The sequence below is a fragment of the Staurois parvus genome, unplaced genomic scaffold (genome assembly GCF_062004578.1).
Source record: "Staurois parvus isolate SC_StPar_1 unplaced genomic scaffold, SC_StPar_1.0 ptg000791l, whole genome shotgun sequence".
Lineage (NCBI taxonomy): Eukaryota > Metazoa > Chordata > Amphibia > Anura > Ranidae > Staurois > Staurois parvus.
The window spans coordinates 158435-175505 of NW_028318587.1; the positions used below are offsets into that span (position 1 = coordinate 158435).

At 42.2% G+C, this 17071-nt stretch overlaps 1 protein-coding gene across 1 annotated transcript in view; it reads left to right on the plus strand.

Annotated features, from left to right (window-relative positions):
* The window catches only part of SLC4A11 (solute carrier family 4 member 11), a 154554-nt gene extending 143442 nt beyond the window's left edge, over positions 1-11112 (plus strand). The window contains exons 18-19 of the mRNA XM_089654704.1: positions 3432-3601; positions 7454-11112. Coding sequence (XP_089510830.1) covers positions 3432-3601; positions 7454-7517 — 234 coding nt within the window. The 3' untranslated portion in view covers positions 7518-11112. The remainder of the gene's footprint in view (positions 1-3431; positions 3602-7453) is intronic.
* Positions 11113-17071: the final 5959 nt, after the last annotated feature.

Here is a 17071-nt window from a genome sequence, read left to right on the forward strand (position 1 = left end):
GTACAAAACCAATTTCATAAATCCATGGTTTGACCAGGTTGGTGTGGATGGAACTCGAGTGACCTGCACACAACTCTGACCTCAATCCTACTGAACACCTTTGGGTTAAATTGGAATGCTGATTGTGAACCAGATCTTCATGTCTAACGTAGTACTCGACTTCACAAATGCTCTTTTGAATAAATGAACAAAACTTCGACAGGTGCACTTCAGAATCTTGGGAAAAGGCATTCACGTAAAAGTGGAGGATGTTTTAGCCGCAAAGTTAGGGAGGAAAAACTCCATGCAAATGGTAGTGGTGCACCGAAGTGAAAATTCTGGTGCCGAAACCGAATATTTAGAATGCATGTGGCCGAAAAGCAAACCGAAATGTCTGCGTATGTGGGGATGGGGAGGCTCCAATTTTTTTTTCTACATTTTTATATACATATATATATTTTTATACATATATATATTTTTATATTTATTTATAGATATTTATTTATAGATATTTAGACATATATATATTTAGATATATATTTATTTATATATATTTAGATATATATATTTAGATATTTAGATATATATATATATATATATATATATATATATATATATATATATATATATATATATATATATATATATATATATATATTTTTTTTTTTTTTTTAACTTATGATTTTATTTCTATCACATAGGGGGCCAATAGTCCCCTATGTGATAGCATAGGAGCGACAGGTCCTCTTTGTAGGGGGGAGGAGCAGTGGAGGGGGCACTAGAGGAGCAGTGTATACAGTGATAGAACAGAGAGGCTCCCTCACTGGCTATCACTAATATGTCAGTGCCGATTTTTAAAAGCAATCGCCGACTTTTTTTTTTTTTTTTTTTTTTCAGTATAGCTCACAGAATTAGCTGTCACTTTCCCAAAGCTAAAGGAAACTTTGTTTCTTTTAGCTGGGGGGAAAGTGACAGCTGATTCTGTGAGCTATAGTGAAGAAAAAAAAAATCCGGGTAATTACATTTAAAAACCAGCACTGACCTATAATGACAGCCAGGCACTGTATATACTGCTCCTCTCCTGCCCTTCTCTGCCCTCCCCCCCCTTACATTTACAGTACACACAGTCCCCTGTATTGGCACCTGTATCGGCTAAATTTTTTCTATCAGCAAAATGCCGATAGGGCTATTTTCGACTGATATGTTTCGGTGGCCAAAATTTTCGGTGCATCCCTAGTAAATGGCCATGGTTTTGGAATAGAATGTCCAAGAAGCCTTTGTAGATGTGATGGTCAGGTGTCCATCAACTACTTTTGTCCTTTTAGTGTATATAGGTTACAAAATATGAAAAAAAGTTTTTGTTTTTTTTTATTATGCATTAGCATATTTGAAAACAAGTCAGCAATGACCAGGGTAGTTTCCAACTTTCCCAGATTTCCTTGGTGAAGCCCATGACGCAGAGACTGGTAGCCTGTGGTTAGAGCATACCTTCCTCTAGTGCAGTGGTTCTCAACCTTCCTAATGCCGTGACCCTTTAATACAGTTCCTCATGTTGTGGAGATCCCCAACCATAAAATTGTTTACCCAGTAATTATAATTCATGAGTGTCGTTTTACCTCCAATACTGCTGCTTTCAACACAGTAGCTGCTTTTAACAGAGTAGCTGCTTTCAACACAGCAGCTGCTTTCTACACAGTAGCTGCTCTTTACACATCGGAAATATGTGTTTTCTGATGGTCTTAGGGGACCCCTGTGAAAGGGTTGTTCGACCCCCAAAGGGGTCGCGACCCACAGGTTGAGAACCACTGCTCTAGTGCCTGGCTGTTGGCAATGTAGGGCAATATGCTTACCCTACTTGTCAAACGGGAAAGGGAGGAGGGTGTAGTGACCATCGGAGTCGAAATATCTGGAATGTTTTTCCACTGGCCTATTGATCATTTTCCGTCTTGAGCCAAGGCTACAGGAGGAGATACGTGCCTTCCTGTTGCTGTGCCATTACACTGTCTAGTGGGAGTGAGGAACATCTCCAGCTATGGAGAACCATGTGACCGCACTAGGCCAAGCACCCGAGCCCCCCACCCCATGCAGAGGGTCTCAATCCCTGTGTAAGCTGTGTCTTAAAGATTACGCAGGAGCTGAATGGAGAAGCAGGAAAAAGAGGTGGGTTTGTGCCGCTGTGGAGGGGCATTAAAGTGAAGCTGTTGACTTACTCCACATTGGCAAAGCCCTATGAACTGCCAAACTAATACAAAAACATATTATGTAGAGGGCCTTGCAGTATCCATTTCCAGCCAATATTATGTAGAGGGCCTTGCAATATCCATTTCCAGCCAAAATCAGAAGTTCAATTTTTTTCCAATTATATATGGTGACCCCTCTACGGACACGGGATTGCTGCCCTCATCTGCACACTCATGGCTGGGACTAAAATGGCTCACACACTGCCTGTATGCTAAATGCTCCATTTTGTTCCTCAAGCAGCTGTCAGTTTTGCTGCAGTTAGCGGAAGGATGGGGCGGGTGGTAGTGTGATGAATGATTTCAGCACAACACATGGTTTACTGTTTCTTCTTTTTTTCTTTTTTTATTGGATCTTTGAGAATGAGTTACTTCACAGTACAAGCAGTTACAACGGTTTGATATGTCTTATACAAAGTAACTCTACTGTGGGAGAACCTTTACATGAAGGTTTAATTATACCTGAAGGCTGTTGACCTGTTATAACTGTCTTTTGCTACTTTCAGTTATAAAAACGCATCAACATATTTGTGAATAGGGACACAAATAATAAAAAAAAAGACACACCATTTTTAAAAACATGTTATAAGTTGTTTAAAAACAATTGTATTGTTATCTAATGCCAAATAGTATTTCTTATACTATTGGGCCCTTACAGTGATTCTAAAGGCTTTTTTTTTAACGAAAAAATAACAAACACGTCTATATTTACTTGCTGTTTGCAGTGGTTTTGCACAGAGCAGCCAGGATCCTCCTCTTCTTGGCTCTCATGGCTCCTCACTCCTGTTGGGTGCCCCCACAGCAAGCAGCTCGCTATGGGGCACCCGTTGAACCATGTGTCTGTTCACACACTGACGCTCGGCCCTGCCCTCTCTCTCTTCTCACTGGCTATGATTGACAGCAGTGAGAGCCAATGGCCCCCGCTTCTGTCTCAGCCAATGAGAAGAGGAAGACCTTGGATAGCCGAGACTCCAGTGCACATCGCTGGATCGAGAGGGGGCTTAGGTGAGTATTAAGGGGGGCTGGGGGTGATGCTGCACACAGGTTTTTTTACCTTCTTGCATTCTAAAAACCTTGAGCCTTTAGAACCACTTGAAACACGCCCGGCAATCTTCATATTTTATGCCACTATATCTCAAGGCCATTCAGCCTGTTGGTGTTAAGTTGTATTGTACTGCATACATGATATCACGGTGTTCTGTGTTTTTCCTGCAGACGGCGTACCCTCCGACCCATTACATCAGACGAGTCCCCCAGAGGAAGATTCACTACTTCACCGGGCTCCAGGTCCTCCAGCTAGTCATCTTATGTGGCTTTGGCATGTCACCTCTCCCTTATATGAAGATGATTTTCCCTTTGATTATGATTGGAATGATTCCTATCAGGTAATTTTTTTTTTTTTTCCCCCAGGGGGCCAGGACATTTGTATAAGGGACAATCAATATTCGGTAATATTAGCTATTAAAATAAATTGCAATTTCAGTAAAGAAAATAAAAGAAAATTAGCTAGGCCTTAGCCAACTAATATCCTAGCTAATGTTCTTTTACTGAAATTGCAATTTATTTGAATAAATACCACCTAGTACACAGGTGTCAAACTGGCGGCCCTCCAGCTGTTGCCAAACTACAAGTCCCAGGAGGCATTGCAAGATTGACAGTTACAAGCATGACTCCCAAAGGCAGAGGCATGATGGGACTTGTAGTTTTGCAACAGCTGGAGGGCCATTACTTTGACACCCCTGATCTAGTATTTCATTGTAAAATAAATAATAATCCTATCCCTCTTGTATTGAACTGTATTATTGCTGTATTTACTCCCTTTATATTGTAAAGCGCTGAGCAAACTGTTGGCGCCATATAAGTCCTGTATAATAATAATAATAAATATATTATTATTATACAGTATTTATATAGCGCTAAAAGGTTTGCTCAGCGCTGTACATTATAGTGAGGGACAGTACATGAGACAATACAGACATGAGGGTTCAAGGGCCCTGCTCTTCTTCTTCTTCTTCTTCTTCTTCTTCTTCTTCTTCTTCTTCTTCTTATTATTATTATTATATATACACATCTCAAAAAAATGAAAGGAACACTTTGAAAACCCATCAGATCTCAATGGGGAAAAAATCTCCTGCTGGATCTCTATACTGATATGGACAGGGTAATGTGTTAGAAACATAAGGATGCCCCATCGTTTGATGGAAATTAAAATGATCGACCTGCAGAGGACTGAATTCAAAGACACCCCGAAAATCAAAGTGAAAAAATGGTGCAGCAGGCAAGTCCATTTTGCTGAAATTTCATTGCAGCAACTCAGAATGGTCCTCAGTAGTTTGTATGGCCCCCATGTGCTTGTATGCATGGCTGACAACGTCGGGGCATGCTCCTAATGAGATGACGGATGGTGTCCTGGGGGATTTCCTCCCAGATCTGGACCAGGGCATCACTGAGCTCCTGGACAGTCCGAAGTGCAACCTAGCGGCATTGGATGGACCAAAACATGATATCCCAGGGGTGATCTATTGGATTTAGGTCAGGCGAACATGGGGACCATTCAATGGTATCAATTCCTTCATCATCCAGGAACTGCCTGCATACTCTCACCACATGAGGCCGGGCATTGTCGTGCACCAGGAGGAACCCAGGACCCACTGCACCAGCGTAGAGTTTGACAATGGGTCCAAGGATCTCATCCTGATACCTAATGGCATTCAGGGTGCCATTGTCTAGCTTGTAGATGTCTGTGCGTCCCTCCATGGATATGCCTCTCCAGACCATCACTGACCCACTGCAAAAATGGTCATGATGAACGATGTTACAGGCAGCATAACGTTCTCCACATCTTCTCCAGACCCTTTCACGTCTGTCACATGTGCTCAGGGTTAACCTGCTCTCATCTGTGAAAAGCACAGGGTGCCAGTGGCGGACCTGCCGATTCTGGTGTTCAATGGCAAATGTCAATCCAGCTCTATGGTGCCGGGCAGTAAGCACAGGGCCCACTAAAGGACGTCAGGCCCTCAGGCCACCCTCATGATGTCTGTTTCTGATAGTTTGGTCAGAGACATTCATACCAGTGGCCTGCTGGAGGTCATTTTGTAGGACTCTGGCAGTGCACATCCTGTTCCTCCTTGCACAAAGGAGCAGATACCGGTCCTGCTGATGGGTTAAGGACCTCATACAGCCCTGTTCAGCTCTCCTAGAGTAACTGCCTGTCTCCTGGAATCTCCTCCATGCTCTTGAGACTGTGCTGGGAGACACAGCAAACCTTCTGGCAATGGTACGTATTGATGTGCCATCCTGGAGAAGTTGGACTGCCTGTGCAACCTCTGTAGGGTCCAGGTATGGCCTCATGCTACCAGTAGTGATACTGACCCTAGCCAAATGCAAAACTAGTGAAAAACAGTCAGAAAAGATGAGTAGGGAAAAAATTGTTAGTGGCCTCCACCTGTAAAACCATTCCTGTTTTGGGGGTTGTCTCATTGTTGCCCATCTAGTGCACCTGTTGTTAATTTCATTAAAACCAAAGCAGCTGAAACTGATTAACAACCCCCTCTGCAACTTACCTGACCAGATTAATATCCCAGGAGTTTTATTGACTTGATGCTATACTCTGATTAAAAAGTGTTCCTTTCATTTTTGTGTGTGTTTGTTTTACAAAATAGCAATAAAAAATAACATTTGTATATATAATATTGTGAGTAATTTACCACCAGGGTTCTTTGTGCAGATAGCATACTGGCAGACTCCTGACCATGTGATCAGTGTCATTGTCTGTCACTGGTTACATGATCTGGAGCCTATCGTACTGGGTTTTGCTTGTATACAGTGACCCTGAACTGTTGGTGACAGCTCGGGCACAGTGCTGGGGGTGCCTTGTGAGCGCCCTCGCAGTATGAGCTGTAAACATATATGTGGCAGCACTGCCTTAAAGCCCATTGCTGTGCTGCCTCGTATATTCATATGTAAAAGTGATGTAGGTAAGCAAATTAGTTATCGATGTGGCTATATACTGTACGTTCTGGGCAGCTAGGCTTTAACCACTTCGTGACCGCGCTATAGCCAAATGATGGCTACAGTGCGGTCCTCCAGTTCTGGGAGGGTGTCATATGATGACCCCAGCGGTGCACACCCTGCGCTCTTTGAGATCGCTGTGTCCTTTGGACACAGCTGATCACATGACATGGTAAAAGGCCAATCACAGCGGCCTTTTACCACATGATCAGCTGTGTCCAATAGCAGCTGATCACCATTTAAATACGCTTGCAGGTAATCGGCAGTGCTTTCCTCACGCTGTCACAGTATGAAGAAGGTACTGCCGATAACCGGCAACTGTCAATGAGACATCTGCACTGATAATCAGGGCACTGATTATCAGTGTCCTGATTAGTAGTGCTGCCCATCAGTGCCCACCAGTCCTGCACATCATTGCCCCACCAGTGCTGCCAATCAGTGCTGTCAGTCAGTGCCCTTCTGTGCTGACCATTAGTGCACATCAGTGCCTCCTCATCAATGCCCATCAGTGCCGCCTCATCACTGCAGCCTATCAGTGCCCATCGGTGCAGCCTCATTAGGGAAGGAGCAAAATTTTATAATAGAAACAAAGAAAACTTTTTTTTTTTTTTTTTGTTTAATTTCTGGGTTTTTTTTACATTTATAGTGCAAAAAATGACAACCCCTGTGGTGCTTAACCCCTTCCTGCCGGCGCCTCCCGGCCCTTTAAGAGTTTCAGACGCCGGGAGGCGGGGCGGGTGGGGCGTGGTTTAGGAATCGTGACCGCTGTGACGCGTCATCACGGCGGTCACATGATCGGGAAAGGTCCCGATCGAAAGAGCGGACCGGGACCTTTCCGTGAGTACCACACATGTGTGCTGGGAGCGCACTGGGTGCGCGCTCTCAGCACATATGTTTTTTGCTACATGAACACAAATGTGCGGCCGCTCGGCGTCTAGGCCCAGACTCCGGGAGGCTGCACATTTGTATGCGCCCGGCGCAAAGGGGTTAAATACCACCAAAAGAAAGCCTTATTTGTGTGAAAAAAAATTATAAAAATGTCATATGGGTACACTGCTGCATGACCGCGCAATTGTCATTCAAAGTGTGACGGCACTGAAAGCTGAAAATTTGGCCTGGGCAGGAAGGGGGTAAAAGTGCCCTGTAGGCGAGTGATTAATGACGTCTAGTAAAGAAGGGGTTCAAATGAGAATCTGTACTGAACGTTTTTGCTCTTGTGTCCTCAGATACAACCTACTACCGAAGATTATTGAGTCAAAATACCTGGACGCCATGGATGCTGAACATTAGAGAGGTGGCACCCTCCCCGGAATGTGCGCTGTTCTCGTTCTCTGACCGAAGAATTGTAGGGCTTTAATATTGCGGTTTCGATTTGCGTTACTTTCGAAAACTGACCAAAGTGGAATGAGGCGGACACACAGCTGGCCGAGCCTTCGTTTCTGTAACTGGAATACCCCAAAGACGCTCCTCCATGCTTGCCACCAGCTTGTCACTGTGCTCTGGATCTGAACGTTCATGATGATGGTTTATTTTTTTTTTTCAAATCCCTTTTGTCTCCGATGAACCAGATCCTGCGTTCCTAGGATTACAGATGTCCTAGACAGGATGGGGAGGGGGCCAAATATATATATTAATATTTTTTGTCTGTTATGAACCTTGCAATACTTTTTAAAAAAGAACTTTTTGTTGAACCAAGTTGGCTCTGCTGGGGCAGACTAGGGGCTCAACCACAGAGAACCAGTGTGATAGACCTGTGTTTGCAACTTTTATTTTTTTTTTTTTTTTAATGTCGAGCTGAAAAATAAAAGACTCAACTGTTGTGTCACTGCTAAAAGCAATGGCTTTGTCTACAGATCAACCAAAAGTGTTCCTCTCCTTTGTAGCCCTGGAATTTAAGCTATTTTAACCTGTTTGACTTTTTTTCCGTTTTTTGTTTTTGTTTGTTTTTTTTTAAGTAGAAATGTTGAATTGGCATTGTGAATTTTGCACAGGCATTATGCACAAATTCACTCAGATACCAGCACTTTTATGTGTTACATATGTGCGACTGCAAGTGTGTATGTGCGTGTGTATGTGTGTGTGTGCGTCTTCACCGACCTCCATGTACATACATGCTTGACCATGCATCGAGAATGCATTTTTTCTTTATGTATAATGTTTATACGACACTAGTGGAAGGTGTCACGCTAGGGTTTCAAGATGACCTCCTTGTGGACGGCCAAGCTCTACGATGGTGGCGGGTGGGTGTTCACTTACTGTCTCCCAAAAAGAGAAAAGCTGAAGAGAGTTTCGGGACGGGTTTTATCAACAACAACAAAAAAATACATTGATGGACTGGACTGAGATGCTGGATCTTATCTGCTGCACTTTCCTATAAAAAATATATATATTTTGGGATTTGTTTAATGTAGAATTTGTGCAATATCTCCAGCCAAAGCCTAGGAGCCCAGGAAAGATACATCAATGTCATTGTCCCGTGTTGATCTCACCAGTGGTATCTCCATGCTTGATTGATCACGGCCTGTGTTTTTTGAATGTAATCCTATGGTATTGAGAGATCAGACTGGTCCATACCATCTCACCAAAGATGTCTTGTTAGTCCACCGCTCTTACTTTTAGCCTGGATGTTGAATTGATTTGTTTCTTTTGTCCCAGACCGGTTATGGCAATGGACTGCCCACCAACAATTATGACTCTGATGTATCTGATGTGAATTATGCATGATGATTGGCGGATGTTCTGCTGGGTTTAAGTTTTAAGAGAGAGACTATTTTTGTAAATATGTGTATGTCAGTTTAAGGTCAAAGATATATATATATGATGTCTAGACAAATCATCCTTTTTTGTCAAAGTTTTTGTTCTGTATGTTTTGTTTGCAGTGATGTTTTTGAATTTTTTGGTGGCTTTATTTTTTGCAATGTACTCTTCTCAAGGCAGCATTTTTTTTTTTTGTTTTTTTGTTTTATTTGGGCGGAAAAACAATCTCTTTGGGCATACTGCAGTCTATATGGATACTGAGTATCACTATAAGCACTTAACTCTACAAAAGCTGAAATTACACCATAGTTCGGGTTAAGCTGCCCACACATACAGTGCTGATTAGGTGCAGTAACTCATGGCAGCCAATCAGTAGTCATCTCTTCCTTGCTTGTTTTAGCAGAGTAAATTCTTATTGGTTGTTAGGGGTTACTGTACTTTTTGACCTGTAACTTCTCTGCACAGTTTTTCTTGCCTTTTTTTCCTTGGATAGAGCTGCACCTAATTTAAAGTAGAACTATAGGCAAAACTTTTTTTTTTACATTTCGGATAGAGCTATAAAACCTGCCAGCTTACTTTTTGGCACCTGTGTCCCATTTGGGAGATTTCCCTTAATTTCCTGTCCCATAGCCAAATCAGGAAGTGAGAAAAAATCCCTGCAAATTAAGGGAATTACTTGGGGGCTCCCATGTCCCCATTGGAAAATTTTCCCTCTTTTACTTTTCTGGGGAGAACCCAAAATTTTGAGTTTGCTTTTACTTTTAATGATAGTAGTGAGGGTGAATCTCCCTAATAGGGGCATGGACAGCAATAAAACACTAATATGTGTTCTAATCCTTCTGCACTCTGTCCTAAAAATTAAAAAAAAAAAGTTTTGCCTTTTAGTTGTACTGTTACAGTTGGGCAGCTTTGGTTGTACAGTTGGGCAGCTTTGGCATAGGATCTGGCTCTAGCCCCCTCTGACCCTAGTTCCATGCATTCACAGGGAATTCGGAATGCAAGGCAGTATAATGAATACTGCTCGCTGTTCAACACCTCAGCAAACCTGTGAACAAATGTAGTTAAAAAAAAAAAAAGCGCACCATCTTTGGTCCCCTGTGAAGTTCCTGAACACCTCCAAATACCAGGCTGCTCTGTAAATAATCCAGGAATGGTTTAATAAGAAGGTGGAAGAGGAAGGTAATGCTGAGGCCAAAACTATTATAGGTGCAGGTACTTGGGTGCTTTTCAGTGGAGCAAACCTAGGGTGTAGACACCCTAAAAAACTACTTTTGTTTGAGGGGGTTCAGACCTCAATATGTAGAGGTCATTGATTTCTGTGAGAAGAACATGGACAAAGTACAAATTCATTTGAACTGGGTAAAGACAGCATGGTGCTTTGAGAAGGTCTAAGCTTCTCAGGTCATCCTGCTGGTTTACCGCAGCTGTGATGGACCTTGTGCTTGTCCCCTAAGTTCTGCAACTTGCCAGCATTATGTTAGGCTTGACAATCAGCCTTAAGATTTATACTTACATATTTAGAGGCTCACTACACACCAGTGAACCCTACAGGCAGAATAATAAGGCCATCACACCAAGTTCTGCAGGATGCTAACATGAATTGGATGCTTTTTAAAGCTCAGGTCTACCTCATTGACCCTTCAACCATCCAATTATTGCCAACAGTGCTTGGCTTGGTTACACGGTTGGGAAAAATTGGGTCATTCGTGGTTGAGCTTCAAAGGGACTCCTTCAATAAATGTTGGTCTCACTTCATTACAGAATCTTACAGCTCCACTTTCTTCTCACACACTTGTATCCCACCAGCAATCCAATTGAGAACTGACCCATTTGGAATTGGAATGTTTATTCATAATTTGAGGTTATAGAGATGATGCACTTAGTTCTTCTTGAAGACACATTTCAGAATGATGCCTCAACTTCACTACTTAATGGTTGGCACTTTGTGGAAGTTAAAGTGTAACAGAACTGCGTATGCTCAATGTAAGTTGGGTCCTGACTTCAATGTGCTGCTTTACGTCTAGTGTTTGCTATGAGCGGGTTTATTCTGTAAATATTTGAGATGTCTGGAATCAAACTGAACAGAGCACCGAAGAAAATTATATTAATAAACAATGGTTTAAAACAATTCTTGACTGGCTTCGTGAATTTTCTGTGTCTGGAGTAGTATTTCTTTGGTGGAGTCCACACACCTCACTTCCTAGGAGAGGGCTCGCCTCCGGTGTATTAAAATTGTATTGATAATGTAGCCTTCCTCCAGTTATGGATTGTGTTACAATACTGGTATATTACCCAGTAATTATTGAAACCAGTACAAGGTAAAGCCAAACTGTTGACAGGTCAACTGGTTTAGTGGTGGCTTTCTCTTTTACTGATTATTTGTGGTGTTACCATTACTGTGCACTCCTGACAAAGGAAACTAAAGGGCTTGGTGCTGGATGGATATGTTTAGAGACAATTGAAACCGAACACCATCTGCCTTCCTTCCATCCACTCTACTTGTTTTATTACTGATTGTGCTCCACCTTTCATTGGAGAGATTTAACTCACTTCCTGTGTGTCCTCCCGCAAGAAGTGAGGGACAGTCTCACTAATGACTGCAGAAACAACAATAAAAATTCTACAAAAGGTTCTTTCCTCTCAAAAAAAAAAAAAAAATTTGTCTGGAGTTGGGTTTTAATATATTATATGAAAACCTGCCATGAGGGAAATAGACGTTGCATTGCATTCCGCACTTCTTGAAAAATCTGTTTGACTGTCGTGCAGAACCTCCAGCTTAAGTACCCTGAATCACCAACCCAGAAGAATTCATACTAGGACTTCTTAGACTACTGAAATGAACAATGGTAGCCCCCATGTTTCTCCCATCATAAGTTCAGTTTAAGGATTTTCACCATTCCATTCACTGGATTTACTCCAGTTTGGCACTGGTGTATAACCATTTCTTAAAGGAGGTCAGCAAGGGCAGCCTCCTGGCCCATTCACGCTATACACGAAAAAAGTGGACAACTATTGCCAAGTTGGCTTACTAAATACTAGCCCACTCACCATGTTGAAACTTCACATTCAAAAACAAAAAGACTTGTGAAGAAAGTCTAAAAAAAATATACTTGCCTTTTTCTGGTTTCTGTAAAGGTAAAGGGTGTCATCGGCACCATCATTGACATCCTGAGAGGTCAGGAGCTACTCCAGCACAGTGCAGCCTTCCCAGGATCCCACTGGAAAGATAAACTTTATTGACATCCCCGTCTTAGTCCGTAGGGTTCAATATTGAGTTGGCCCCGCCCTTTGCAGCTATAACAGCTTCAACTCTTCTGGGAAGGCCGTCCACAAGGTTTAGGAGGGTGTCTATGGGAAGGTTGGACCATTTTTTCAGAAGTGCATTTGTGAGGTCAGGCACTGATGTCGGGGGAGGAGGCCTGGCTCACAGACTCTGCTCTAATTCATCCCAAAGGTGTTCTATCAGGTTGAGGTCAGGACTCTGTGCAGGCCAGTCAAGTTCCTCCACCCCAAACTGGCTCCTCCATGTATTTATGGACCTTGCTTTGTGCACTGGTGCACAGTCATGTTGGAACAGGAAGGGGCCATCCCCAAACTCTTCCCACAATGTTGGGAGCATGAAATTGTCCAAAATGTCTTGATATGCTGATGTCTTAAGAGTTCCCTTCACTGGAACTAGGGGGCCAAGCCCAACCCCTGAAAAATAACCCCACACCATAATCCCCCTTCCACCAAACTTTACATTTGGCACAATGCAGTCAGGCAAGTATTGTTTTCCTGGCAACTGCCAAACCCAGACACGTCCACCGGATTGCCAGAAAGAAGCGAGATTCATCACTCCAAAGAACACGTCCAGTGGCGACGTACTTTACACCACTGCATCCAACGCTTTGCATTGCACTTGGAGATGTAAGGCTTGGATGCAGCTGCTCAGCCATGGAAACCCATTCCATGAAGCTCTCTAGGCACTGTTGTGCTAATCTGAAGGCCACACGAAGTTTAAAGGTCTTTAGCTATTGACTCTGCAGACAGTTGATGACTTCTGCGCACTGTGCGCTTCAGCATGCGCTGACCCCGCTCTGTCATGTGACGTGGCCTACCACTTGGTGGCTGAGTTGCTGTTGTTCCCCGTTGCTTCCACTTTGTTATAATACCACTAACAGTTGAATGTGGAATAGTAGAAGCGATTTGCATGCCTAGGGGCTTGATTTTATACATCTGTGGCCATGGAGGTGATTGGAACACCAGAATTCAATGACTTGGAGAGCTGGCCCAAAACTTTTGGCAATATAGTATGTGTATGTATGTATGTATGTATATATAAATATGTGTATATATATATATATGTAATAAACACACAGTGGATATAAAAGTCTTCACACCCCTGTTGATGTGTTAATGTCAGGTGTCAGTGATATAAAAAAATAAGACCTATAAACTGTACAACTCAGTTGCACAACAAACTGAAATCGTTTAGGTGGAGGGAAGTAAAAATAAAAAACTAAAATGATGTGGTTGCATAAGTGTGCACACCCTTAAACTAATCCTTTGTTGAAGCCCCTTTTGATGTGATTCCAGCACACAATCTTTTTGGGGAGGAGTCTATCAGCATGGCACATCTTGACTTGGCAATATTTGCCCGCTCTTCCTTGCAAAAACACTCCAAATCTGTCAGATTGCGAGGGCATCTCCTGTGCACAGCCCTCTTCAGATCACCCCCCCAGATTTTCCATTGGATTCAGGTCTGGGCTCTGGCTGGGCCATTCCAAAACTTTCATCTTCTTCTGGTGAAGCCATTCCTTTGTTTTGGATGTATGCTTTGGGTCGTTGTCATGCTGAAGGTGAAGCCTGAAGGTTTTGTGTCAATATTGACTGTTATTGGGAACTGTTCATTATTCCCTCTACCTTGACTAAGGCCCCAGTTCCAGCTGAAGAAAAACAGCCCCAAAGCATGATGCTACCACCATGCTTCACAGTGGGTATTGTGTTCTTTTGATGATGTGCAGTGTTGTTTTTGTTCCAAACATATCTTTTGGAATTATGGCCAAAAAGTTCAGCCTTGGCTTCATCAGACCAGAACACATTTTCCCACATGCTTCTGGGAGACTTCAGATGTGTTTTTGCAAAATGTATCCAGGCTTGGATGTTTTTGTTTGTAAGAAAAGGCTTCCGTCTTGCCACTCTACCCCATAGCCCAGACATATGAAGAATACGGGAGATTGTTGTCACATGTACCACACAGCCAGTACTTGCCAGATATTCCTGCAGCTCCTTTGATGTTGCTGTAGGCCTCTTGGCAGCCTCCCAGACCAGTTTTCTTTTTGTCTTTTCATGAATTTTGGAGGGACGTCCAGTTCTTGGTAATGTCACTGTTGCGCCATATTTTCTCCACTTGATGATGACTGTCTTCACTGTGTTCCATGGTACATCTAATTCCTTGGAAATTCTTTTGTACCCTTCTCCAGACTGATACCTTTTAACAATGAGATCCCTCTGATGCTTTGGAAGCTCTCTGCGGACCATGGCTTTTGCTGTAGGATGCGACTAAGAAAATGTCAGGAAAGACCTACTAGAGCAGCTGAACTTTATTTGGGGTAATCAGAGGCACTTTAAATGATGGCAGGTGTGTACTGACTCCTATTTAACATGACTTTGAATGTGATTGCTTAATTCTGAGCACAGCTACATCCCCAGTTATATGAGGGTGTGCACACTTATGCAACCACATTATTTTAGTTTTTTATGTTTACCCCCCAAAAAAGATTTCAGTTTGTTGTTCAACTGAATTGTACAGTTTTTATAGGTCACATTAAAGGTAGCAAAAGTTCTGAAATTATTTTTGTCATTTTTTTACATCACAGAAACCTGACATTTTAACAGGGGTGTGTAGACTTTTTATATCCACTGTATGTGTGTATGTATGTATGTGTATGTATATATATATATATATATGTATGTGTGTGTACAGTTGTGTTCAAAATAATAGCAGTCTAATAGTTCTACATGGCAAATAATTTACTAGCAGGTGTAGTAGAGTAATAGAAATCCAACAGACCCAACAGTCATGACATGCATGCTGCTGATTCTGTGTAATTAAATGGGGCGTGTTCAAAATAATAGCAGTGTGGAGTTCTATTAGTGAGGTCATTCATTCTTTGAAAAACAGGTGGCAATTATTGCCCTTATTTATGGAAGGAAGGCAGCAAATGTTGTACATGCTGGTTACAGTGCATTTCTCTCTGAAATTCTGAGGAAAATGGGTCGTTCCAGACATTGTTCAGAAGAACAGCGTTCCTTGATTAAAAAGTTGATTGGAGAGGGGAAAACATATAAAGAAGTGCAGAAAATGATAGGCTGCTCAGCTAAAATGATCGCAAATGCTTTAAAATGGCAACCAAAACCTGAAAGACGTGGAAGAAAGCGAAAAACTACCATTCGCATGGATAGAAGAATAGCCAAAATGGTGCGGACTCGGCCAACAATCAGCTCCAGGAAGATGAAAGAAGGTGTGACGTTCCCTGTGAGGACTGTTACAATTAGAAGACGCCTATGTGAAGCCAAGCTATCTGCAAGAAGCCCCCGCAAAGTCCCACTGTTGGAAAGAAGACATGTGCTGAAGAGGTTACAATTTGCCAAAGAGCACATTGACTGGCCTAAAGAGAAATGGCGCAACATTTTGTGGACTGATGAAAGTAAGATTGTTCTTTTTGGGTCTAGTGGGCGGAGACAGTTTGTCAGACGACCCCCAAACACTGAATTCAAGCCACAGTACACTGTGAAGACAGTGAAGCATGGTGGTGCAAGCATCATGATATGGGGATGTTTCTCATACTACGGTGTTGGGCCTATTTATCGCATACCAGGGATCATGGATCAGTTTGAATACATCAGAATACTTGAAGAGGTCATGCTGCCTTATGCTGAAGAGGATATGCCCTTGAAATGGGTGTTCCAACAAGACAACGACCCCAAACACACCAGTAAACGTGCAACATCTTGGTTCCAGACCAACAAGATGGACGTTATGGAGTGGCCAGCCCAATCCCCAGATCTTAATCCAATAGAAAACTTGTGGGGGGACATCAAAAATGCCGTTTCTGAGGCAAAACCAAGAAATAGAGAAGAACTGTGGAATGTCGTCCAATCATCCTGGGCTGGAATACCTGATCACAGGGGCCAGAAGTTGGGTGACTCCATGCAACACAGATGTACAGCAGTTCTCAGAAACAGTGCGACTACAACCAAATATTCATGAAGTCATTCAAAGGAAAGCAAAATCTTCAAACATTTCTCAGTTTATATAGTGAATGTTTGAGTTTGTAAAGAAGAATACAAACACTGCTATGTTTTTGAACCGTCTAATATTCACTTTTCTTCAACAACACAAATTTGATCTATTTCTCTTCATGTTTTGATTTGGAATAGAATGTGTCGTGTTCCCAATGCATTTGTGTGGATGGAAATAAAAACTATTAGAAGGATTTTCAGCTTTATTCACTTTTTTCAACACACTGCTATTATTTTGAACACAAATATATATATAAATAAAAAGCATTTGCGATCATTTTAGCTGAGCAGCCTATCATTTTCTGCACTTCTTTATATGTTTTCCCCTCTCCAATCAACTTTTTAATCAAGGTACGCTGTTCTTCTGAACAATGTCTGGAATTACCCATTTTCCTCAGAATTTCAGAGAGCAATGCACTGTAACCAGCATGTACAACATTTGCTGCCTTCCTTCCTTAAATAAGGGCAATAATTGCCACCTGTTTTTCAAAGAATGAATGACCTCACTAATAGAACTCCACACTGCAATTATTTTGAACATGCCCCTTTCAATGAGTGATTCAATGACACAGAATCAGCAGCATGCATGTCATGACTGTTGGGTCTGTTGGATTTCTATTACTCTACTACACCTGCTAGTAAATTATTTGCCATGTAGAAATATCATTTCTACCGAAAACAGTGATTGATCCGGTTAGTGATGTCTGACTGCTATTATTTTGAACACAACTGTATATATATATAAAATTCACAAGTTTGTTTTTAACTGGATTTTGACTTCTTTGTCATGGTAGATAGCT